At 56.0% G+C, this 25280-nt stretch overlaps 1 protein-coding gene across 5 annotated transcripts; it reads right to left on the reverse strand.

Moving 5' to 3' along the window:
* Positions 1-1200: 1200 nt before the first annotated feature.
* On the reverse strand, positions 1201-25038 carry WDR4 (WD repeat domain 4). 5 transcript variants are annotated; one of them, XM_060150991.1, is made up of 11 exons: positions 24898-25038; positions 23151-23216; positions 22013-22156; positions 15527-15683; positions 14828-14940; positions 12271-12331; positions 6214-6312; positions 4722-4786; positions 3807-3990; positions 3089-3158; positions 1201-2237 (listed from the first exon to the last, which is right to left on the reverse strand). In XM_060150991.1, exons 1-11 carry the CDS (start codon positions 24984-24986, stop codon positions 2041-2043), a joined length of 1245 nt encoding a protein of 414 aa, XP_060006974.1. In that variant the 5' UTR covers positions 24987-25038; the 3' UTR covers positions 1201-2040. The 5 variants fall into 5 exon arrangements, with proteins under 5 accessions (XP_060006974.1, XP_060006972.1, XP_060006975.1 ...); XM_060150990.1 differs by lacking the exon at positions 1201-2237 and having other exon boundaries at positions 2246-3158; XM_060150989.1 differs by lacking the exons at positions 22013-22156; positions 23151-23216; positions 24898-25038 and adding an exon at positions 15835-16671.
* Between the last annotated feature and the right edge of the window lie 242 nt (positions 25039-25280).

Below are 25280 nucleotides of genomic sequence, written 5' to 3' on the forward strand. Positions count from 1 at the left end.
GGCCGAAGCCCCGGGAACAGAGGCACGGATCACCAAGTGGGGCGGCGCTGTGTGGGAGAAGCAGCAGACCAGACCACAGTCACAGTCAGCCTGTCAGCATAGCCTGGTCTCTGACACGTGCGTGTGTAGCTTCGATCAGAACGCAAGTAACTTTAAAGCAACCCCCGGAAAGGCGGGAGATGTTCGTGGCCCCTCTCACCTGTGCTCTGCCCTCCCGGACAGGCTGCCTGGCACTGCCGCTGTCGTTAAGTCTGAGCCTCCCAATCAGGTGCAAGAGGCCAGCCTCACACACCCCTGAGCGCCACCCCTGCTGCCCGGAGCTGGGACACCGGGGTTCCAGAGGCTGCTCCCCTAGCTGCCCTCAGGGACCACGTGGAGCACGGTGAAACTAACCAGTTCCTTTAAAACACTGCACAGACTTGAGAGAGAGAGCGCGGTAGGGACTGGCAAGGAAGGCTCTCTGTAGAGAACCAGAAAATCAAGGCTGTAGACTGGGCAGGCCATCCGGTCTCCGAGGCAACCATCCCCCTCTGCGGCTGCAGCCCCAAAGCCCACGTCGACCACCCCAATCGAGCAGGCGTGGGCGTGTCCCAGTAAAATTTTAGTGATGGACATTCATCTCGAAATCTTTTGCTTTTGACTTTTTCCAACCCTTTAAAAATGTAAAAACTACGCTTAGCTCACAGACCACACAAAACTGGTCAACAGGCAGCATGTGGCCTGCGAGCCCGTTTGCTGACCCCTATCTTAGACAAAGACACCAACAAGAACAAACCTCAATTGCTCCTAAAACCAAGAATTCGGAGCAGACCATTATCAAAAACCCTTCCTGGGCCCGATGCAGTGCTCACGAGGTCAGGCTCCCCCTCCAGGACCATGGCCAGGGCACCCCACTCTGCCCTGGGGACCCCATTCCATCCCAGGCACACCCCCTCTGCTCTCCTTTGCCCGAGACAGCCCCCAGTCTGGGGAGGTCCTGATGTCCCTTGTGGGAAGTTACCCCGGGCGGTTCACAAACAGCACTGTTTTCAGATCAATGTTTAAAGTAAAATAAGGCACTTAGGAAAAGTTTGAAGCCTTGCAGCTTCTGATACACAAAATGATTTGTGTCCAAGTACCCTGTGAAACCCCAAACCAAAGAAATGTTTTTCTTCAAATCAAAAGGCAAATGTTTCGGTCGGAAACAGCGCACTCATCACAAATGGTTCCACTCAATATATTCTGAGATTAGCTCCAGGTGCTGCTGCTAAAATTTCTAGAAGCTGCAAAAAAGCTCATCTTTATTGATCAGTGATTAGAATTCAGCCGACCCTCCTGCTCTGCAGCACGTGCACAAAGTGCAAACCGAAATCAAACATACACAACATCACCCGTCACTTCCCTGCGGAGTAAGCGTGCAGCCGGGCTTCTCTGTCCGCACGCGTCGCGGACAAGCTCCCGTCTCCACCAGCGCCGGCGAGGAGCTCTCCGCACCCCGAGGGGCCTGAGCACCGGAGCCAGCGCTGCCCAGGGAACCGAGGACTTAACTCCCCTCAGGTTTACGGCCCCCGCGGCGCGCAGCCGCCTGCTGGACAGCGTAGTGGACCATCCAGGAGGGCGAGGGGACTGGAGAAAAGCGCAGGTGTGCACCGCACTGCTGGAAGGACATCCGTCCGCGTCCAGGCTCCCCTAGAGGAAGCTGCGTGGACGAGCAGGAAAGGACAGCGCCACAGCTGCAGGGTGACGTGCCCTCCAGTGTGAAGGGAAGGGGCTTGGAGGCACTCACTGCTCAGGCATAGCGGCTCACACGCTGCGTGGCCTCCCTCCAGCCAGAGGGCTCTGCTCAGCAACAGAATGTTCTAGAGCCCAGGGTCCCGCGTCCAGCTGCCTGGCACGGCCCCAGGTGTCCGCTGAGTCGGGATGGACCTCGCCGCCCCCCAGCCCGAGTCGGGAATGAGGTCCCCCCTTTGCCTGCGTCAGGGCGCTGCGGGCAGGAGGGGTGAGCACAGCGTCCCGCTGCCCCGAGGCGCTGAGCACCCCCAAGGAGCACCCCGAGCCGAGCTAGGACGAGCAGCTCCGTGGTGCGTGCCCCGCCTTCATCTTCTTGGTCTGCCCGTTGGACCCGCGCGGTGGCCCCCTGCGTCGCTGCTTCTCCAGCTGCTGCTGCAGCCGTTCCTCCTTCTTCTTCAGGTAAGTGGTCATGTTGTCGCAGGTGGCCTTGTAGAGGCTGCTGAAGCCACTGTCCATGCCAGCAGAGCCTGTGCGGAACAAGAACGGCTGCCAGCGTGCCACGGGAGCGCAGGGGCTCTGCTTCTAGCGGGGGACGTGGTGGGCCGGAGGGACCCTCCTGCGACAGCGACCACCCGGCTCTCCGTGGACCTGCGGCGCCTCCTCTGGCATGGCCCCAAGGATGCCCACCTCCTGGTGGCCACACCTGGCTGGACCGAGGACTCGCTTCTAACAGGACATGCGGGGCCCGGAGGTCCCCGGGAGGCCAGGTGCAGAGGCTGTGGCTGCGTCCTGTCGGCACCGCGCCCCTGCTGCTCTGCACCGGGGAGTGGGGTGTCCTCCAGCCAACAGCCAGCGGGGACCTGAAATCTGCCAACCACCGAGCGGCCGGATGCAGACCCCGCAGGGTCCACAGAAACAGTGGGACGTGCGGGCCGCTCTAGCGTCTATACACACCGAAGCTGCGTTTGCGTCCCCAGAGCTCGGAGGACCCAGGCCTCCATCTGGACGGTGGCTTGTCTTCCCAAGAAGTCTTCTGAGCAATCATTTCTTTATTCGAGTAAAGGCACCTGAGTTCCAGGGCTGAGTTAAAAGCACCCCCTGACACAGCCAGAAGCTGCGTCCCAAGAGCCTGCCTTCTGCCAGTACAAACGGAGGGGCTCTCGGCACCTCAATCTCCGCTAAGGGAACCAACCAGGCCCCGGCTCACAGCAGCTCTGCTGTCCCGATGCGGACGCAGACACACACACCGCACCCACCACAGGCCCTGCACCCTCACCCACAGAGCAGCTTCCTGCTGCGTTCCGCGCTCTGGAACCAGCGTCCGCCCGCGCCCACGGCTGAACATGACCCTGCAAAGCAGGCCAAGGCGGGTCCTCACCTTCCAACATGGCCCAGTTCTCGCGAAGGTGAGCACAGACCCTCTTCGACACAGCACTTTCAGGAAGAGACTGAGAAGACGAACGGAAAACCTTTATTGGAAAGAGGCCGGTGGACAGTGGTGACCCCTGTCCTCACAGGAGGCGGAAAGGCCGCTCTCCCCGGCTCATCAGGCATGGCAGCGACCGCGGCTCGCCACGCAGGACTCCGCCCAAGGTGTCTGGAACCTGGCGGGCGCCAGCTGGCGGCACCACCCACTGCTAGTTTTCAGGCCAAGACCCCCGAGCGAGCTGCCGGGCGCCCTGAGCACTCGTCCAGGCCGTGCAAGTTTGCAAAGGGCTCTGCGGGTGTCACCTGCTTCTCCCCATGGCACCTTAGACACAGGACAGGCGGGAGGTGACATCCCTGCTTTACGCACGGCTCACCCAGGCCACCTGCAAGGAGGGGCCCCCCACTGTCCAGCGGGACCACTGCCCCAGCGCAAGGCTGCGCCGAGGCTGCAAGGTTAAGGGCTCACCAACTGTGGGCTTTTCTCCCAAAAAGACGTGTCAGCAGAACAATCACAGGGAATACATACCAATGACAGCAGTTGACCCCCGACACACCCGTGCAGGCTCCGTGCCACTGAAGAACCCGGCCAGGCACCCAGCTCCCCGCACCCACGCCGCAAGCCCTGTGGCCGCCGTCCCCCAAGGACGCAGCGGGGCCGCCCATCTCACCTGCCACTGGCCACCCACAGGCCTGCAGAGCACGAGGGGGGCCTCCCGGCAGTCCTGCAGGACCCACAGCCCCCGGGCCTCCTCGAAGGCGGCGTCCCACACTCTGTGCTGGAAAGTCAGCTGCTGCTGGTAGACCAGCTGCCGCCGGGGGACATCCAGCTGGAAGAGGCAGACCACGGGCAGCCTTCCCAGGGAGAGAGGGGACGATCACGACAGCGCCCACGGGGGCACTCAGCCCCGGGCCAGCCCCGCCAACACCTCAGCGGCAACCTCGGGACGCCCTGAGCCCGGAGCCCCCAGCCAAGCCACTCCCGCTTCCCCGACCCCGGGAACCGTGAGCTAACGAACGCTCCAGTCCCGAAGTCCGGGGACAGCTTACTAGGCAGCAAAGTCGAAGCCGTGCAGATGAGACAGCCGCCCTGCCCGCCAAGCAGCGGACGGGACCCCGGGCCGCGCTCAGCCCTCCCCAGCAGGCTTTTTACCCTCTAATCCTGCGTCCTCATTTCCAACATGAGCTCAGCCGCCCACCCCAGGCCTGCTGTCAGGACAAGTGACAATGTGGGAGGCCCCCAAACGCCCCCCCCGGCACGCAGACAAGGCCCAGGAGGGAACGCTGAGTGGCCCGTGCCCCCCACACCCACCTCGTCAGCACCGCCAGCCCCCGACGGGTCTCTCATGCCCAGCTGGGACTGACTGAGGTGAACTCTACCACAGCCGACCCTTCGTTGGGATTCTATCTGCACAAAAGACCAGCCGGGGGCCACTGCTCCCTTTACCCTAGCGGATTAAGATGCAGCGCACAGAAAGGGAGCCGCCCGGCCCGCAGCAGCAGGGCTCGTAAAGCGAAGTTCACTGCAGGCAGACGCCGCGCCAGCGTCGCCGTCCAAGCCTCCCGAACGGGCCGCGTGGGCTCACCCGTCACACAGGAGCGCCACGCAGTCCTCCTGGCGCCAGTAAGTGATCCTGGACGCAGCAAACCTCTGAAAGGAAAAGCAGCGGCTTCAGGGGTGTCAGCCTGGCAGGACCTGACGCCGGGCTGCTCTGCTCCAACTGCGAGCATCGCTGCAGGACAGACGGTCCCCACGTGTGGTCCATGACAGGCAAAGAGAAGACACTGCAGGACTCTCTGCACACCAGTGAGGGCACAGCTCACAGGGAATTCCGACACACAGGGCAGACGGCAGAGGCCGCTCCGTGGCTCTGGCCCTCCCTCCGGAGCTGTGCCACATCTCCAAGGCCAATGGAATTGCTCAAAAAGGAGGGAGGACAGAGCACACGGGGAGGAAAGGAAGGCGTGCACGTGAGCGTCCACACGCTCCGGCAGAGGAAGCAGCCTGGGCTGGGAGCCAGCAGAGGCGCAGGGGGCACGGCAGGCCCACGCACAGCTCTCGGGGGCTGCCCTGGCCGCTGCTCCCGTCTACGCTTTCTCCTCGCCGTCCAGGGGCGTCAGGGGTGAGCAGAGCGCAGACGGGAAGAAGGCAGAACGAGCAGGCCTCTCTCTGCCGCAGCTCTAACGGGGGCACCGTGGCTGCAGAAACCCAAGGCGGAGGCGCGCACGGGGGCAGCCAGGGCAGCTGGAGGCCACTGACCCAGAGGGCCCTGAAGCCACTGGGCTGGGTGGCCGCGGCCCTGGGGTCCTGGGGCTCTGACCCACGTCAGGCCTACCTGCCCACGTGCTACAGAGAGGTCTCGGGGTGGACGAGAGAACCGAGAAGCCAAGGACGAGGGAGGAGAGTCCTTCAGTTCAGGCCCAGGTCTCGTTAGACACGCAGCAAAGCCCCGTGCCACGGGCTGCCACCCTGCGCATCATGACCCCAGCCCCCAGGCCAGCTCTGCAGGCCCTGGAAACGTGTGAGCAGACCCTCCCTCCCCACCAGGCCCAGCTGGGCCTCTGGAAGCTGCCAGAACCGTCCACGTGTGATCAGCTGGACCCCAGCCAAACAGGGCACCCGCCCGGGAGCATCAGAGCGAAGAACCCCGAGAGCCTGAAAGGCAGCCCACACCTTCTCCCCTGCAGATCCCCTGACAGCTGAAGGCTCAGATGACCTGACCTGGGGATGCACTGGCCAGTGCGCCATCCTGGGGGCATGAGGCTGACCCACGATGGACAGAGGTAGGGAATCCTGGGCATGCTCAGCTCCCCACCAGGCACCACTATTTTTTCCATTTCCGAGCAGGATTAGAGGCCTTTCTGTAAATTAGTGGTTTGAATGCAAACATGGTGAGATATAAATTTTTTCCCATTTACATGACTAGGTGCCTTCAGAATTTGAAATACACGATTCCTCTCAAGCTAGAAGAAGTTTACATTGACAGGAAAAACACTTTTCCAACGTAAAACGAATTTTTTCCACAGGATCCACGACTGGAGAGACGCCCTATAAACCAGAGACAAACGTGAGGTTACCTTGTTGCTCCAGGGCTCCGCCGGCTCCTGCAGGCTGGGCAGGTGACAACAATGCAACTCGCGGCCGCTTCTGTACTGCCAGAGTCTCAGGGTGCGGTCCTGCACACACCAAGGACGGGTCAGCACCCAATGAGGCGTCCAGGCTTCACTGGGTAGTGGGAATAACTCAGCTACGTCCACTGCACCTCTCTCCCGGCTAAAGGCTCTTTGCTTAGAAACAACTGCGCAAAGCGTCGCACAAACCAATAAGTAAACATGGGTGACCCCACACAGCCAAATGGGGAAGGACACAAGACACCCTGTCACATGCCGGAGGTCAAAGACAACACCTGCTATGCTCGGGCTGGGAGTGAACACACACGCATGCACGCACGTACACACACAGACCCATCAATGATCACGCATTCACACAAGGAGAAACACATGGGGTTGATGAGCATGTGACAACTGTCCACACATCACTGTTTAAGAATGGGTGAAAAGACGACATCCGTTTGTTACCCATGAGAGTGTCAACTGGCATGGCCTTGATGTGTGCTCCAAAAGTAACATAAATGCAAAAAAAGGAGGGTTTATCAGGAACAAGACAAAGATGCCCACTTTGGCCACTTTTATTCAACACAGTAATGGCAGTCTTAGCCACAGCAATCAGACAAGAAAAAGAAAAGGAATCCAAATTGGAAAAGTAAAACTGTTACTGTTTGCAGATGATGTGATTTTATATATAGAAAAGCCTCCACCAAAAGACTACTAGAAATAATAAATGAATAGAATAAAGTTGCAGGGTACACAATCAATGTAGAAAAATCTGTTGTGCTTCTACACACTAACAACAGACTAAAAGAAAGAAAAATTAAGAAAGCTACCCCACTTACAATTTATTTAGGAATAAATTTAACCAAGGAGATGAAAAACCTGTACTCAGAAAAGTATAAGACATTGTAGATAGAAACTGAAAACACAAACAAATGGAAAGATATTCCTGCTCATGGATTAGAAGAATTAACATTGTTAAAATGTACATTATTAACTAAAACAATTGAAGACTCACTCCAATCACTATCAAAATCACAACATGTTTCAAACATAAGACAAAAAAATCCTAAAATTTATACGAAACCACAAAAGACCCAGAATAGCCAAAGCAATCTTGAGAAAGAATAACAAAGCTAGAGTGTGTCACGCTCCCTGATTTCAAACTATACTGCAAAACTACAATAATCAAAATGGCATGGTATTGACAGAAAAACACACACACAGATCAATGGAACAGAACTGAGAGCCCAGAAATAAACCCATGCACTTATGGACAATGTACAACAAAGGAGTAAAGAACATACAACAAAGAAAGGGTAGTCTCTTCAATAAATGGTGTGGGGTAAACTGAACAGCCATATACAAAAAAATAAAACTGGTCCACAATCTCAAACCATACACAAAAATGAACTTGAAATGGATTAAAGACTTACACGTAAGACCTGAAACCATAAGACTCCTAGAAGAAAACACAGGCAGTACACTCTTTGACATTGATCTTAGCAATATCTTTCTGAATATATCTCCTCAGGCAAAGGAAATAAAAGCAAAAATAAACAAATGGAACTATTTCAATCTAAAAAGCTTCTACACAGCAAGAGAAACGATCAACAAAAGGACAACCAACCGAATAGGAGAAGATATTTCCAAATCATATATCTGATAAGTGGTTAATAACCAAAACAGATAAGGAACTCCTACAACGCGACAACAAAAAACCTTTAAAAATGGGCAGAGAAGGGGCTACCCTGGTGGCGCAGTGGTTGAGAATCTGCCTGCCAATGCAGGGGACACGGGTTCGAGCCCTGGTCTGGGAAGATCCCACATGCCGCGGAGCAACTGGGCCCGTGAGCCACAACTACTGAGCCTGCGCGTCTGGAGCCTGTGCTCCACAGCAAGAGAGGTCGCGACAGTGAGAGGCCCACGCACCACGATGAAGAGTGGCCCCCGCTTGTCACAACTAGAGAAAGCCCTCGCACAGAAACGAAGACCCAACACAGCCCAAAATAAATAACTAAATAAATTTATTTATTTAAAAAAAAAATGGGCAGAGACTATGAATAGACATTTTTCTAAAGACATACAGATGGGCAACACGCACATGAAAAGATGCCCAACATCACTAATCACCAGGGAAATGCAAATCAAAACCACAATGAGATATCACCTCACATCTGCCAGAATGACTACTACCAAAAAGACAACAAATAACAAATGTTGGCAAGGATGTAGAGAAAAGGGAACCCCCGTGCACTGTTGGTGGGAATGTAAACTGGTGCAGCCACTGTGGAAAACAGTATGGAGGTTCCTCAAAAAATTAAAAATAGGGCTTCCCTGGGGGCGCAGTGGTTAAGAGTCCGCCTGCCGATGCAGGGGACACGGGTTCGTGCCCCGGTCCAGGAAGATCCCACATGCCGTGGAGCAGCTGGGCCCGTGAGCCATGGCCGCTGAGCCTGCGCATCCAGAGCCTGTGCTCCACAATGGGAGAGGCCACAACAGAGAGAGGCCCGCATACCGAAAAAAAAAAAAAAAATTAAAAATAGAGCTACCATATGATCCAACAATTCCACCCCTGAGAAGAAAACAAAAAACACTAATTTGAAAAGATATACGCACCCTTCTGTTCACTGCCACATTATTTGCAATAGCCAAGATCTGGAAGCAACCGAAGTGCGCATCAACAGAAAAACGTGGTACACACACACACACACACACACACACACACAATACATTACTGAGCCATAAAAAAGAATGAAATCTCACCATTTGCAGCAACGTGGATGGACCTGGAGGGTATTAAGCTCAGTGAAATAAGTCAGATGGAGAAAGACAAATACCATATGATTTCACTCATACGTGGAATATAAAAAGTAAACAAACAAAACAAAAACAAACATGCAGATACAAAGAACAGAGCAGTGGTTAGCAGAGGGGAAGGGGTGGGGGGAGGGCAAGATGAGTGAAGCGAGTCAACTGCACTGTATTGTGACGCACGGTGACTAAACTTTCGGTGGTGAGCACACTGTAATGTATAAAGAAGTCAAAATGCAACGTTGTCCACGTGAAACGTACACGTTATAAACCAACGTTACCTCGGTAATACAAAAAAGAGGAGAGGGTTATGTTAAGGAACGTTTGTTACAACGCTCATTAAGACGGCAGGAAACAGAACCACACATCTAAGGAGAAGGACCAGACAATGAGTGAAACGAAGCAGGGTCCACGCCAGCATCCGCCTCAGAAAAACCCCTCCTGTGAGTGGGATCCCTTTACTAAAACCAGACGTGCACAGGCCACACCCACCTGCGGAGCAAATACGGAGTCTGAGGAGAAGAACCTCCGTGTGACTTAAATGACCGAGAGAGAAAGAGGAAAATTAACTTCCCCCAAATGGTTAAGGCAGGAAGCTCCGGGTGCTGGGACGTGAGTATGAATGCCTTGCCGTCAATATGGCTGACAAACAGGGAGACGAACGCACGTCTACAGGTGTCCCCACTCGCCCCTAGTCCCCCCAGGCGACAAGGGGTGTTTTAGAGCAGAGCCCTACAGGACAAAGCCAATCACGGGTAGATGCAGACAGAACCCAGATGCTGGGGACAGATGATGGGAACAAGAGGCCTTGGTCTCGGGGACGCTGGGACACATGTAGAGAAGAGACACGGGGCCCCTCCCCACAAAGGGTGAAGACAGGACACCGAACCCCACCCCCATGAGAAAAGGAGGACTGACTGACCCAGGAGGGCTCCCACAGGGATGCAGCCGGGTGCCCGAGTCTGACACCCAGGCTCGCAAACCCAGCCCCAATGCCATAAGCGGACGGACCACCAGACATCGAGGAAAACCTCCAGCTGGAAAGGTGTGTGACACACAGGGAGGAAAGGAAACACACACGGGAAAATCCCTAAAAAAAAACACACGCCACAGCACCGGCAAGGAGTCCAAAGTCTCCATTCAGGATGCAAGGATGGGGGATGAAGAGAGAACGTCCCGAGGACGAGAAAGAGCCTCTTGGAAAGTAGAAACCACAGCGGAAATGAACACGCCCACAGAAGTCTGGAAAATAAAGTTGAGAAAATCTCCCCCAAAGAAGAACAGGGAGCAGGCACATGAGAGAAAACATATGAAAGGAAAGAATCAAGAGTCAGCGGGTCAAACATCCAACTGCACAAATCCCAGGAAGAGTGAGGCGCGGACGGCTCCAGAGGGAGGGAGCCTAAGGAAACTCCCAGGTCTGTGGACCTGAAGACTCAGAACGGAGAGAGCCACTGACCGTGCAGCTAATTTCAGGGCCCCCATGACACCCCCGCCCTGCTCCATCATTCTTCAGAGCACGGGGTGAGAAGGCCCCCAAAACACGGCCAGAGAGAAGGGCGATCAGAGCCCACATGAAGAACCCAGACTCAATGGCCGCAGACTTCTCAAAAGAAAAAGCAGGCAGAAAACCAAGCAAACTAAAAACCAGAGAAAAGCCTGGAGCAACGGCTTGACAATCTGCAGGGAAACACCTGATCGAGCATCATACACCTGCCTGATAACCGAGTGCTGGGGGCGGGAGAAGGGCACCTCCTGAAAGGCAGGCTCCTTCTTAACCACCCTCCCTCACCTTCAGAAAGCTGGCCCGTGACATGTACCCCAAACAAGGTCGGGGGGCACGTTCTGGAGACAAGGAGCCCACCAGCAAAGAGGGAGGGGACGCAGGCAGGACACTGCTGATGCCCACGCATATGGCAGCAGCTGACACGAAGAAACTGCTCGTGCTTGTTTCTTGATGACTCGCGTTGTTTAGAAACACCGGCCACCAAGAGGACACAGCCGAAGGCGCCCAGGGCCTGCCTTGGAGGCCACGGCGGGTGGAGTGCTAGTTTCCACTCTAAGCCTTACAGCAGCATCTGACTCTTTAAATAAACATACAATCTGCACTTCACAGCGTGCAGGGCATGCAGCATACCACGCCTGGGCCGGGTGGCCCGTGAGGAGGTAGGAAGGCAATGGGATGGGGCACCCAAGACGGCCAGCGCCAGCCCTACTGCAGTTCTGTAAAAAGGAGTAGAAGCAAAACGCTGGACTTGACAAAGCTAAGTGGTAAGACCAAAGGTGGTCACTACGCTTTTCTGTGTGGCTGAGTATTTTTTTTTATTGTAAAAGAGGCTTACAGCAAAATTCACAGAAACTGGCTATCTTTGGGAACTCCAGCACATTTATTTTCTTCTCTTTACTTTCACAAGTCACTTTCAAGAGAAGGGAAAAGTAAAAACCTGTGAGAAACCACACTTGGTGAAGGAAATGGGACGTGGCCACCGCCTGGAAGGCCTGCCTGTCAGGAGTCCATGAGGCCCCCAGCCCACCCCAGGCCCCTGAGTTGCATAAAAAGCTAAAGGGTGGAAAGACAAAGATAAAGGGCTGTGGGCAGAGCTTCTGAAAAGAAAAGAAGAATCAGAGCCAGTTAGGAACTCAAAACCTGCACTCCAGCAAAAGTACTGCCTGATGATCCTTCTGAAGAGTGTTCCTTAGAGAAAGGTGCCGCCAATCACCCAGCTGTTAAGGCTTCCGGCTCCTGGGACAGAGCTGCTGTACTTACTGATGAAACTTCCACCAAGGCCAAGTGCCTGGCCCCTCTCCACGCGCTCACACAGGGGCGGGTCAGGGACAAGGGCTGAGAGCGGCAGGACCGGAGGGAACCAGGTCCCTCTGGGATTCGGAAAGGGCCGTCTACCAACCGTTCTGACGAGGTCATGGTGCTGTAAGGACCCCTCAGACCGGAGTCCCTGCACACCGGTTCTGGCTCAGTGCGCATGCGCGCGCACACACGCACGCACAGCCCTGGAGCAGCCGGCCGGCTCTACCCTGCAGACCACAAGCACCACCTAGTGGACGGCCACCCGGGAAAGGCACGTGCTGACCTCCCAACCACGCTGGGAACAGAATACGGGCTGCTCGCTGACAGGTCCTCCCCCAACCGAGGCTCCAGGCTGCACCCCCAGCACGGGGAGCCGGGGCGCCCGTGGGGAGCAGAGCACTTACCCCGGACGAGGACAAGAGCAGCTCGGGATGGTCGGGCACCACGAAGATGCGACTCACAAACCTGCAGGTGGAGAGAGGCAGCGGGTGAGCCGGGCTGCTGTGACTCTGCCCCGCCCGTGCCACCTCGAAGCCTGACCCCAGCAGAAGCCGAGAGGGGTGGCATGACTGCGTGGGGAGCACGCCCCGTCCCTCGGGCCCAGAGGCAGTCCCCGGCCGCGCCAGCCAGGAAGGCCCCCAGGGTTCTGCCCTGCTCGGGAGCTGCCCAACCACGCGCTTCAACGGGGCCTGTGACACCAGGGCGACCTGCGAGCAGGGCCGGGTGGAAGGGGGGCAGCGCCACCAACCGCAGCCAGGGCCACACCCACAGGCCTCAGCCGAGCAGCCCAGCCCCCCAAGAAGGCAGCCTCGGGGCTGCAGGCGCGCACCAGCGTCTCTAACGCGACCACCCTGGGAGAGGGGCCCCCGTGGCTCCCTCGCCTCCACCGGTTCCATCCCAGCCGCCTGGAGCCTCGCCCCGGCCTGGGCCCCGGCCTGGCTGCAGCCACCCTCCCTCCCCAGGACAGCCTTCCCCGAAGGCCCTCAGAAAGGAACAAGAACACGTTGCAGGATGAATGCAGCCTGTGTCCCCCGCAATGGCATGTCCACGACAGTGGGTACGAGCCACCTCGATGTGTTTACAGGAAAGGAGTGGAAACCACAGTTTCCAGGGCCTTCACCAAGACTCTTAAGGAGCAACAATTGGTCATTTATTCGCCGAAATATCCACTGACCACCTACTGCGTGCCAGGCGCTGTGCTGAGGGCTGCAGACAGCAGTGAGCAAACCTGACAAAGACCCCCCCCCAAGTCTAGGACTCGGCGGGAGACAGGCCATAGGAGACCCGGGGTGTCCGCGGAGGCTCAGAAAGGCCCGTCCAGCAGAAACACAGCCGCAGCCATGACGTGAGTCACCAAGGGCACTTTACATTGGCTGATAACCACGCTAAAAAGGTAAACAGACTCAGGTGAGACTAATTTTAATACTACGTTTTGACTTAACTCAATACACCCAAAATGTTATCATCTCAACCTGCAATCAATGTAACGAATTAATAATGAGCTACTTTCACACTGTCTTTTCACACTGTCTCTGGAATCAGGCGTTTGACACTAACTACTGGCACCTCTCACTTGAGACCTGGCGGCTCACGGCTCTGAACTGGCCGGCACAGCTGAGAAGCCCAGCAGGGAGGGGCCGGGGGCAGGGGCGCTTCCTGAGAGGGCAGGTGGCATCGGGCAGAAAGCTGAGTGAAGGAGGGCGCTGGGCAGTGTGGGCAAGAGCTTGCCCGCTGGAGAAAATGGCACATGCAAAGGCCCCGAGGCACAGTGTGCCCAGTGGGGTGGGGAGCAGCAAAGGCCCCCGAGAGACGGCAATGGGGCAGGGGGCTGGCCGGCCACAGGAACTCTGCTCGCAGGATTACTAGACAACTGAATAAAAGCTAAAACAACGCTATCGTGACGTACAAAGCCAGCAACCATCGCCCTTTAAGGTCAACGTTTACGTTCCATTCAAAAACCAGGAAACAGGAGCGATCTCAGAATTGAATTAAATCCCTCCAATTCTTCCCCTGCCTCAAATAACGCAGTTTAAAACACTTCAGCCAGTTAAACTAAGTGCTTTTCCTTCCTGCAAACTGTAATCAGCCTTTTGCCTCAGAAGAGTGACATTCCTCAGAAACGCCACCCTCACATGACGTCAAACTTCACTTACTAAAGGAGCGCTCGCTTGCCAGAAGACAGGTCACAGAGCAACAACGCCTGCCTGGACGATTTCAATCGCTGAAGCCTGTTCCTCGTCCCCCGACACACCCCCACTGACCGCTGACTCTACTGCCGGGCGCTGAAGGGCATCAATGCTGGCCTGCGGTGACCACGCACTGGGGACTGAGACCTCGGTACCACCAAGAAAACCTCTGGGAAATGCATTCTGAACAGGGAAGGAGGTCCTGAAGGTTCTGAAGCCCTGGGACCAGGGGGTGAGCTAGACGGGGCCCATGAGGAAGCAAACCGATGCAGGCCAGGCGTCCAGGCTGGTCCCCTCCTCCCAGGAGGCACCTCTCACTTCGCCACCAACTTCCCCAGCTGAAGGGTCCACCTGCGTTTCAAACCTGAGCCTCCCTCTGTGGAGGGTGAGGGACTCACTCGGTGGGGGTACAGGGACGGGGGACACTCACTAGTTGGGGCGACGGGGACAGGGGACACGGTGCGGGGACAGGGGTCACTCGGTTGGGGGACGGGGGACACTCACTCAGTGGGGGGACGGGGGACACTCACTCAGTGGGGGGACGGGGGACACTCACTCGGTGCGGGGACAGGGACGGGGGACACTCACTCGGCGCGGGGACGGGGGACACTCACTCGGCAAGGGGACGGGGGACACTCACTCGGTGCGGGGACGGGGGACACTCACTCGGTGTGGGACGGGAACGGGGGACACTCACTCGGTGCGGGGACGGGGGACACTCACTCGGCGCGGGGACGGGGGACACTCACTCGGTGCGGGGACGGGGGACACTCACTCGGTGTGCCCAAGGCAGAAGGACTCGATGTTGTGCGGAGCCGCAGCCCAGCTCACCCGGATTTTCTCGTCCCGGTCGGCAGTGAGGACATAGCGGTCGTCGGGACTCACGGCCTGTGCACGAGGGTTAGAAGGGGCGGGTCAGCATGGCCGGCTCCCCCCGCCACCCCAGGCCTCAGCTCACGTGTCCCCCGAGGGCCACAGCTGCCCCACACCTGCTCCCGCCCCAGCCCGGCCGCGCCCACTCCCGTCTCGGGCACCTGGTCGCCTTCCTCTCCTTCCTTTCACGTGTCCCCATGTCCAGCCCGCCACTGAGTCCTGGTGATCTGGTCGTCCTTCACGACCCCCCCGGTTCCTGTGAGCCCCTGCAGGGTCCCACCCCGCCCCCGCCGCCCCTGGCCGCAGCCCAGCCCTCGTGGGCCTCTCGGGGCCCCTGGGGGCGCAGCTCGTGGCTCGGGGGCTCCGAGGACGCCTGCTCCTTCCACACCCTTCCCCCTCGTCTCCCCGACCTGGGCCTCCCCCACGTCTAGACCACGCAGCTGCCCCTAACTTGACCGTCCTCTTTCAGCCTGCTGCCAGCTTCACCTCTGAAATCGGGGCCCTGCCCACAGCAGAGCCCAAACCCGCCCACCGGGCACACAGGCCGCCCCCTCCTCGTCCCGAGCCGGACTGTAGCCAATGAAGCACGTCGCCCACGTACCACATCCAGCAGCATCGACAGGTGTCCCAGTTCAAGCTTGCCGCTCCCGTGCGGCTCCAGCACCGAAAAGGAATAAACGTCCCCAGACTTGTCTGCTACCAGAACCTTCTCCTCAGAGGCCGTGAAGGTCAGGGCTGTGCACCTCCTCACCACAGTCCTACAAGGCCAGAGAAGCCCACGGTCGCCTCTACGGGTCGTCGCCAGGGCCGCCCGCTGACCCGCAAGGCTCCCGCCATGTGGCAGTTACCGAAGACGGTGCCAAAAACATAAGGGATGGAAACAGAGCCAATGCCTCCGACAAAACTTACTTTCGCAATATCTTTTCTTTTAAAAATGTGCTAATGGCAGAATCTGAGCGGTGGGTTTCTACGTGGCCAACGTGAGACCCGCTCGACCTGACGGTGTGTTTGAAGGCTGTCCTGATAGAGCGCTGGGGGCGGGGCTCTCCGGCCTCCCCCGCGCATGCGTGGGGCGGGGACACAACAGCAGCCAGCTTCCTAAACGCCAGTGCGCTCTGGGCCGCGACCACAGCTGCGGAGGGCCCTCCTGCCCCTGTGGCTTCCCATCCAGGACCCCGCCCTCCGCGCCGCCCACCCACCGCCGGCTCTGCCGCCTGGACCGGGATCCTGCACGCGCTGCTCGTGAGCACACGGGAGGGCCGCGATGCTGAGAGCTGGGGGCGCATCACAAGTCCAAATCCTTGATCCGGGGCCACAAGAGCTGTCACGTCTGCGAGCTGGTTCAGTAACGACATCAGCCACGAGGAGCAAAACCGCAAGTGGTGACACAGGCCCCACCGCCGGCCCGCTCGCCCCGGGTCGGGGTAATGCCGGTTCCTCCTGTTACCATTTCTCATTTTGTTTCTACTGGGACGTCTTCCAGGTAGCAAACTAGGCTCTCTAAGCCTAGTTTGGAGAGACAAGGTGCCCGTATTTTTCATCCTACGTTAGAGACAAGCCATAACGCTGCTTTACACACAAACGCCTTCCGTTTATCTATACGCGTGGCCTCTTCACAGAAGGGCCGGCCTCAGCTTTGCCGTCACCCGAGGGCTGGAAGGTGACTGTCCCCATAAAGAGCTAACGTCCGTGCAGACGACACCCAGCTCACAGCAGCCGGACTCCAGACGTCAGCCTGAAACGGAAACTGAACGTTACGCCCCCCCACGCAGGGCCCATCAGAGCCCCGCCCGCCTTCCGCCTTCCTGCCTTCCGGCCTTCCGCCTTTCGGGAGGGAGGGGCGAGAGGACAGAGGAGAGAGCGGGAGGCCCTGCTGGGTTCCAGGCGCCGCCACCGGGCTCGGCTGCTGCTGGACGGCCCCCACTCCTCGGTCCCATGCAGCCCGGCAAGGAGGCGTGATGCCATGAACGTGGGGAAACAACAACAAGGAAAGGGAATCAGACCCCAGGTCAAGACTGATCAGAACTCGCAGCGCGCCCGTCATTTAAACAAACGGCCTGTGCTGCACCAGCAACACAGCTGCACAGCCTAACGGGCTCTCTGAGCATCTGCGCGGAGCGCGGCCACGGCCTGGGGGGGCCGGAGGGGGAGGCACGACCTCCTAGGGGGCACCGGCCTAGGACAGTCCTCGGGAGGCAACAGGCTTGCATCCCAATGAGCTCGCCCACCCCAGGAGGAAGTGAGCCCTCCAGAGCCGGCCCCCTCCCCACTGCAGCCCCCCCATTCCCACTCGCATCTCGCCCCTTTGTCCTCTGCCAGCTGGGGGCTTCCAGCTTCTCAGGCTAAACCGTCCTGGCAACGATTCCAGGACGTGGCTCAGCTGTGCAGGACAGGTGTAGGAATTGGGACCCGTGGGCATCAGGACACAGGTGGTGGACAGCACCGTCGGTGGCTGGCCATGCCGCCCCAGCAGAATGAGCCCCGGGGGCACCAACCTTCGGCCTCCGCGGGGTCTGGGGCCTCAGTACTTTCCCTCGCTCCACAGAGTCACTGGGTTCAAGGCCCAGGCCCCCCCAGGGTGGGTGTGGCCCCCTCCTCCCTGCCAGGGACAGAGGAAGGGCCGCTAGAGCGAGCTCTGAGCCGTGAGCAGGTCCCACAGCCGCTCGGGGCCCTGGCCGGTCAAATGTGCATGAACTGGACGTCAGATGTACTGAGGGTGGGTGCCGTTCTGAGGGGGCCCATCAGATCCCAAAGGGGTCTGTGCCCCAAAGGTGAAGAGCTGCTGCACCCCCTCCAGGGTGACGTCCACTCGACCAGCATGGGGGGGACCGCCCACTGCATGTCGTCGCCCCGGCGACTTCAACTCACCCTGCTCTCCCGCAAAAGCGTAATCAGAGAGGAAAGGCGCTGAGCTCAGGGTAAACACACAGGAAAAGGCAACGGGAGACACGCGACCCCTGCCCTGGGCTCGCCCCGGCCCAGCCCCTTGGCCCCATTATCCAAAGGCTGCAACACGAGGGAGGTCCTGCAGTTGTAATCTGGTTCCTTAATTTCTTCCAATCACATCATGCCTTCCACACCACCTAATGCAAGCATTTCCTACACAAAGTTATTCTGTTGATATCAACTTAAAAGCCAAGAGAGAACGACTAAAGGGAAAACGCCCAACACCGAGACCGAGACCGCTAAGGTCTACGGCCCCGAGCGTTATTGGGTCTCACGTGGAAAGAAGCCCCGACACACAACCTTCCAGAGACAAAACAACACGGCACCTTCCCTTCAGTCCACACCCACAGGCCTCGAGGTAGGGGGAGTGTCGCAGGGGGAAGGCAGGTGCCGCGCGGTGTCTCCCACTAGGGATCTCTGGATGATGAGATTCAGAGTGATTTGTTTTTGTTCCCACTTTGGCCTTCTCTGAGGTTCCCAAATTTTTACATGAACCACAAAAATTCAAGGGGGAGAATGGAAAAAATTGCTGTGGTAGGAAACCACACTGCTCCAGGGACCAGACAGGACACCTACGAACCTGCCCTCAGCTGCCCTCCCGCAGACCCCACAGGGGCAGGTCTGCACACAAGCACGCCCGTGGCAGCTCTGGACGGCGGCCTGGGGGAGCCTGTCGGCCGAGGCCCACCCGTAGTGTCTCGCTCAGCACGCAACGCTATATGGGACGGCCGGGTGACAGGGCAGCCGCAGTGGATGGACTCGTTTAACACAAATGGGAAAAACCCAAGTTCCCCAACAGAGAATCAAAGGGAAAAGGAACCACCACCCCGCGGAAAAGCAAAGGGCGTAAGACAGCTCACAAGGTACAAGCAGTTCTTCAGAGTAAGGCTGCTCTCCTCACTCCTAACGAGGCAAGCACGCAAGGTCCCACTTTTCTCTCACACGGCCCCAGGCCCAAGGTTAGATGCTACTCAGCGCTGGGGGGTGCGGTGTTTGCTCCTGCACTCCGGGGGTAAAGGGAAAACCCCTTGGGAAGGCAATTTGTGATCATCGACATAATTTACAAATACACATCTTCAGACTTGGCAATTCAGTTTTGGCAACTTTTACAGATAAATGAGAAAAGTTACGTCTGAGAAAATATGATAATTCACTGAAGCACTTTTTGAAAGAGCAGAACAAGTGAAACGCAGGTAAGAAACGTCCATGAAGAGGGAAGGTCAAGAAAACGACGGGACTGCACGCAGTTGCTACTCTTCACAAAGTACTGACCAGCACAGACATCTCTGCCATCAGCTCCATCGGGTGCACCTCCAACACGCCCTTCAGTCCTGAAGACCCCAAGTCTCCTCTGACCCAGGCCTGATCCCCTGGGTCCTCTGATCGTTGCCCAGGTCCCCTCGGCAACCTGGGGGTCAGACGCAGATTTCCGGATGTCCCTGGAGGGCGATCAGAGCTCTAATACATCCCGCTGCAGGCAGAATCAGCCTGCATGTCCCCGAGGCACCCTGGTGGGCACACCAGAAGCACGGTGGACAGCCTTTACTTTAGCAAAAGAACTACTGCCAGATTCCTTTAGATCGTTTGATTTCCATCTTTTGGGGCAAAGCCCCCTTTCTGAGAATCTGACGTAAGGTATGGAGACTCCACAGACAAAAGTCAGCAGTCAGGGTCAAGAAAGGAGATTAACTACTGTTACGGGCTGAACTGTGCCCCCCCCAAATTCATGCTGGAATCTAAACCCCCCCCCAGACCTCAGAATGTGGCTGTATTTGGAAAGACAGCCTTTAGAGAGGTGATTCAGGTGCGATGTGGCTGTCCAGGTGGACCCCAATCCAGTGTGATGGGCACAAGAGGAAAACAGCACACAGAGGGATGACCATGTGAAGAGACAGCAAGAGGGTGGCCATCTACAAGCCACGCCCAGGAGAAACCAATCCTGCTGACACCCTGATCTTGGACCTCAGCCCCAGAACTGTGAGGACTAAATACCTGTTGTTGAAGCTATGGTGTTCGTTACGGCAGCCCTGGCTGCCTCATCAGCCACCATCACCTGCCATCACTGTCGCGGGCCTGCCCTCCCCGCTCCCTACAGGTTGTGGAAGCAAAACCAAGGCTACCCGCAAGGATCCCTGTGGGGGAGCTCAGGGTCAGAAACCCCAACGTTCCCGGCAATGCTGAACCCCGAAAACACAGGACATCGTCTGTGCTCTAAGTGACCCGCTGATGTTCCGGCTACGTTGGCAGGAAGATGCTGCCTCACAGGTCTCTCCGGGTAAGGGTGACGTGAATTCACATCGGCAGGAAGGAGCAGTTCATCATCAATTATCCTGTGGCTACACGGCAACACACATTTAAAAGTCATTCTGGGGGGCTTCCCTGGTGGCGCAGTGGTTGAGAGTCCGCCTGCCGATGCAGGGGACAGGGGTTCATGCCCCGGTCTGGGAAGATCCCACATGCCGCGGAGCAGCTAGGCTCGTGAGCCATGGCCGCTGAGCCTGCGCATCCGGAGCCTGTGCTCCACAACGGGAGAGGCCACAACAGTGAGAGGCCCGCGTACCACAAAAAAAAAAAAAAAAAAAAAAAAAAGTCATTCTGGGGCTGGAAACTGTAACTGACTGTGGGCGGTAGCTGGAGGGCGCGGGTGCAGGGAGATTCCCCGTACATCCTTTTAATTTTCTGTTTTAAGCTTTTAAAACATGACCATCTATTGCCCACCTAATACACAAAAACACGTATAAGGTAAAAACGAAGTAATGTTACTGGACTTTATTTTTAACCTGACTGGAATCGAGGGCAGAGTGGGTACTCCTTGCTTTTGATGCCACCTGGAATCTGGCTTTTTATCCTTCTCTTAGCAAATAAGATGAGATAAAAATCTTAGAAGTGTAGCTGTCCCAATACAGGTGTGAGTTGGCTACAACAGGAAATTCCTTGACCTTGGCCCTTCAGTAGTTAGAGCGTTATAACCGCACACGTTTATCTCTGATTATGAAAGGGCAGTTAAACCCTGCAGCCCGCAGGGAGGCGAGAAGGGGAAGGGCCGGCTCTGCTCCGTGTGGGTGTTTCCATCAATGTCAAAGAACAATCAAAATAAAGCCCGCCTGCACCCTCCTAAGGAAACAGAGAAGGTGCAAGTTAAGAGAGTATCAAAGCCAAAGGGCATTTACATCTGCCCCCAGCCGACTGTCAGCATCACCCACCTCCTCTCCAAAGACAAGGAAGCTCTCGGGAAGTGAGCGCTCAGAAAACCACAGTGCCCCCTCCCTTTGAGGAAATGATGGAGAGAGATGCAGGAGAAGAATAAAAAGTCGGAAGAGCATGCACAGGACTTTGCTGGGTAAGAGGAAACACCCAGGCCCAGTGACAGCTATGTTCTTGCTGAGTTACTGACATCATCTCCCATCAATGCTGAGCCCCCAGCCCTTGAGATGATACTCAAGTAAGTGCACCGACTTAAAAACTCACCAAGTTAAAACCGTGGCCCAGGGCTTCCCTGGTGGCGCAGTGGTTGAGAGTCCGCCTGCCGATGCAGGGGACGCGGGTTCGTGCCCCGGTCCGGGAAGATCCCACATGCCGCGGAGCGGCTGGGCCCGTGAGCCATGGCCGCTGAGCCTGCGCGTCCGGAGCCTGTGCTCCGCAACGGGAGAGGCCACAGCAGTGAGAGGCCCGCGTACCGCAAAAAAAAAAAGAAAAACAAAAAAAAACGTCGCCCAGGTGCCTTAACTTACACGAAGCCCCCGACACACTCCCAGGGGGCATGCTGGCATTCTCTATTTCTGCCACCACAAGACTGGAGAAACAGTGTTTGGAAAGCACGACGGCACAGTGGCCAGGGGCACAGACTCTGTAGCCAGTGACCAGGACAGGGCCCAGCTGAGCTGAGTAACTGGAGCTGCTTCAAAGTTTCCTGAGCTGCGGTGTGGGTGAGAACACCGCCCCGCCCCGCGCCGCCGCACTCACGGGCCTGGTATGAGAATTAAATCAGTTAACACAAGTACAGCACTCGAAACGGCTCCTGGCACAGAACTGGTGCTCTGTGTTAGCTTCTTACACTATCGCTACTGTCACTATTGTTATTGGCATGCAAGTGTAAGCCGTGCGTTCAACAGCGTAATGATTCCACGTTAGCATTTCATACCTGACACTCAGACATTGCCATGGTTTTGTACGGAAAAGAATCAGACGCTTACTGTCATCAGTTAAAGCGAAATAGCTGCCGGACGTGGAGAAGGTGGACGCCAGAACCGTGTCACTCCCCTTATCCACGGGCTGTCCGTCCTCCCTGAGAAAGAGAGGGGGCAGGTCAGGCCTTACCTCAGCAAGTGAGCTGCGCCCTCCAGGCCAGCCCTGTACGTTTATAACGCGATCGGACGTGGAAAATGTGATGAGCTTCACGTAGCCAGAACATAAAACATATTAAGGGGACACGGAGAGGTTAAAGACCACTCTAATTTTTAAGGAGTAAAGCTAATTAAACAGAAAAGTCTCTCAGCATGCACACCAGAATCCCAAGGGCTGAGCTGCAAAGACCCTCAGGGGCCCACTCCCTCAAGGACATGAACTGATCTACAACTAGAGGCAGGGATCAAATCATATTAAGAAAAATAAAGTGGGCCCCAAGCCTGATTCTTCTAAAGAAAACCACCATACAGAACGACCGTACTCTGAAAACAAACCTATGGCTACCAGGGGGGAAAGGTGGAGAGGGATAAACTGGGAGACTGGGATTGACATATACACACTACTATATATAAAATAGATAACTAATAAGGACCTACTGCAGAGCACAGGGAACTCTACTCAATATTCTGTAATGACCTATATGGGAAAAGAATCTAAAAAAGAGTGGATATATATATAGATGTACAGCTGATTCACTTTGCTGTACACCTGAAACACACATTGTAAATCAACTATACTCCAATAAAAATTTTTTTAAAAACCATACTCTACTTTTATCTTTCAATTAGCTGAAGTTAATTTCATATACCTGCTTTCAATGCATTTAAAATTGCCCTGTTATTTCAAAGTGCCAATAAAATAGTTAACTACTGACAAAACGAATTTAAAGTATTTTAAAAACTGCTAATATTCTTAATGATGAATTTGAAAGGTAGTTCCATATTTCTCTCCTGAGGTGGTCCCTGGTTTATCCACACAGCCGGGTAACAGAAATGAAGAATTCAGCAAATAAGACAACAGCTTACTCATTAGACTGAACGGTCCCATTATTCAAACCATGCATCAGCCCTGAAGAGGCTCCCCTACCATCTCACCCTTTATGCTCTTGTGCCTCCTTTTCTGCAGCACTGCAATCATATATGAAGAGGCTGTCATCATCACTAAAGGAAAAAATAACAAAAACATTTTAAAGGAAGCACTTCGGTAATTATAATGTTCATTTCTTTTTTTTTAACCTGGATCAAAACAATATTTGCATACTCACTAAGGGTCTTATCCACAAGAAACTGTCTCCATAAGATATTTCAGGGAACAGTTAAGGAGCTTTATTTGCTTAACCTATTTATATTTGCCATACATAACTGATATGGTCTGTCCATAAAAGTCAGTTAAGTGAAATAAATGAAGACAAAAATTCAACAGGAAGTAATATACCGTTCTTTGATAACCAGAACATCAGTACAAGATGGCTATGTAAGAACAAGTTATATTCTGATGTTATTGAGTTTTCAGAGGGTCTTTTGCACCCGTTTAAAACCGCCATTACTTGTTTAGAAAAATGTCTCATCTGCCCCAGAAAAGCTCCCATGGCTGCCAAGCATTTACCAGTATAGAAGCCACCCACCTTCCCTATCAGACCTTGAGCTCCCCCTCCAGTGCCTGGCACAGAGAAGACATCGTGCAAATTTATAGCCTTTAAAGTGACTGCAGCCAAACTCTTTTCACGTGGCACACTGCAGCGCAGGAAGCGAAACAGTCCTCCAAGCCAGAAACTGCGCCAGCCGGCCACTAGATTTCCTCAAAAGGTATGGAATGAAGCAACCAGATGGAGTCTAATTTAGCCGTCTCTCACTGTGGCATGTGTTAGATACCCCGAGGCTCTAAAACGAAATAACCTGGGCCAGACAACAGCTTTGTGAATAAATCTGTGAAATCTAAACTTAACATCTTATTGGATCTCTGAAACCAAACACTGAACAAAGAACACAGAGAGTATCTTTACATTTGAGAGACACATTGTTTCAAGTATGGAAGAATCAAAACTACCCCGGGAAAGAAAACAGGGGCCGAAACTTACCACTACTAATATCCAAGAAGCTCCTGGGTCAAGACTATTCGATCAACAAACATTTACTGATTTAAAAATCCCGGGAACGATAAGGAAGGAGCGTGAAATTAGGGAAAGCAAAAGCAAGACCTTGTAATGGGCCACTAGGGAGGTGCGCGCAGTGGCTCTGGAGTACCCCCCGAGCGAGGAGGTGTCAGATAAAACCCTCCAGCCCCGAAGGGCAAGTAGGGCGGGGTCGAGGGATGTGGGCTGGGAGGAGGAAACAGGCACCTACGCAGGAAGAGGGAGGGGAGAGAGGGGGTGCGCCGAACTTGGTGGCCGGGAGTAAAGCCCTCTCCCCAAGGGCTGCCTTCCACCCCTCTCTCCAGAAGAGAGTCTGACCAGCGTCCCCCAGACCCGCAGAGCCCGGAAGTGTTCCACCCCTCTCTCCAGAGAGGGTCTGACCAGCGTCCCCCGGACCCCGCAGAGCCCGGAAGTGTCTCGCGCCGAACCCTCAAAGAGCGCCGCAGACCCGCCGCGGAGGGCGCGGGGCCCTGGGCAGGCGGCTAGGGGACCCCTGGGCGGGTCTTGGGAGAAAGGCGCGGAGCGCGGACATTCCGCGGCGCAGGCACGCGGCCGGGCCCAGGTGGCAACGGAGAGCTCACAGGTAGTAGCGGGGCTCCCCGGGGTCACCCCAAGGCGGGTGCAACCCCGGCTGTGCGGGAGAGCCGGCGTCTCAGGGCCCCGACGCGCGACCGCAGCCTTGGCTCCTGCTCCAGGCCCAGACCCCTCACCTGCTCGAAGTGGAGGTGGCCAGCAACCGGCTGCCGCCCCGCACCACCAACTCATGCCCGCACAGCGCCAGCCCAGCAGAACCCGCCATGTACCCACCCGCCGCGCGGCTACCCACGTGCGCCGCCTAGCGCCTCTTCCTGCCAGCGCCGAAAAGTGACGTCAGACGTAGACGCCGCGAGGAGACGTCATCCGGGCTGGCCCCGCGAACGCGCCAGCCCCGGGCATGCGCAGAAGGTGCATTATCCCTAAAACTCGCAAGCTAGCCTTCGCGCCTCTGGTGGCTTGGGGTCGGTTGCTGATCGCGTTTGTCCGGATGGAATACACTTGCTTGTTTAGTGTTCGTCTCATCCTCCAGACTGCATAAGGCCAGTTCTGGATCTTT

The sequence above is a fragment of the Lagenorhynchus albirostris genome, chromosome 5 (assembly GCF_949774975.1).
Source record: "Lagenorhynchus albirostris chromosome 5, mLagAlb1.1, whole genome shotgun sequence".
Lineage (NCBI taxonomy): Eukaryota > Metazoa > Chordata > Mammalia > Artiodactyla > Delphinidae > Lagenorhynchus > Lagenorhynchus albirostris.

Coding starts and splice junctions, on each gene's coding strand:
- WDR4 (XM_060150988.1), bottom strand. CDS start 16,466: ATGAAAAATACGGGCACCTTGTCTCTCCAAACTAGGCTTAGAGAGCCT. Junction 6,313..12,270: donor TGCTCTTGTCCTCGTCCGGG/GTAAGTGCTCTG, acceptor TGGTGTGTGCAG/GACCGCACCCTGAGACTCTG. Junction 3,991..4,721: donor GTGGCGCTCCTGTGTGACGG/GTGAGCCCACGC, acceptor CTCCCTGGGAAG/GCTGCCCGTGGTCTGCCTCT.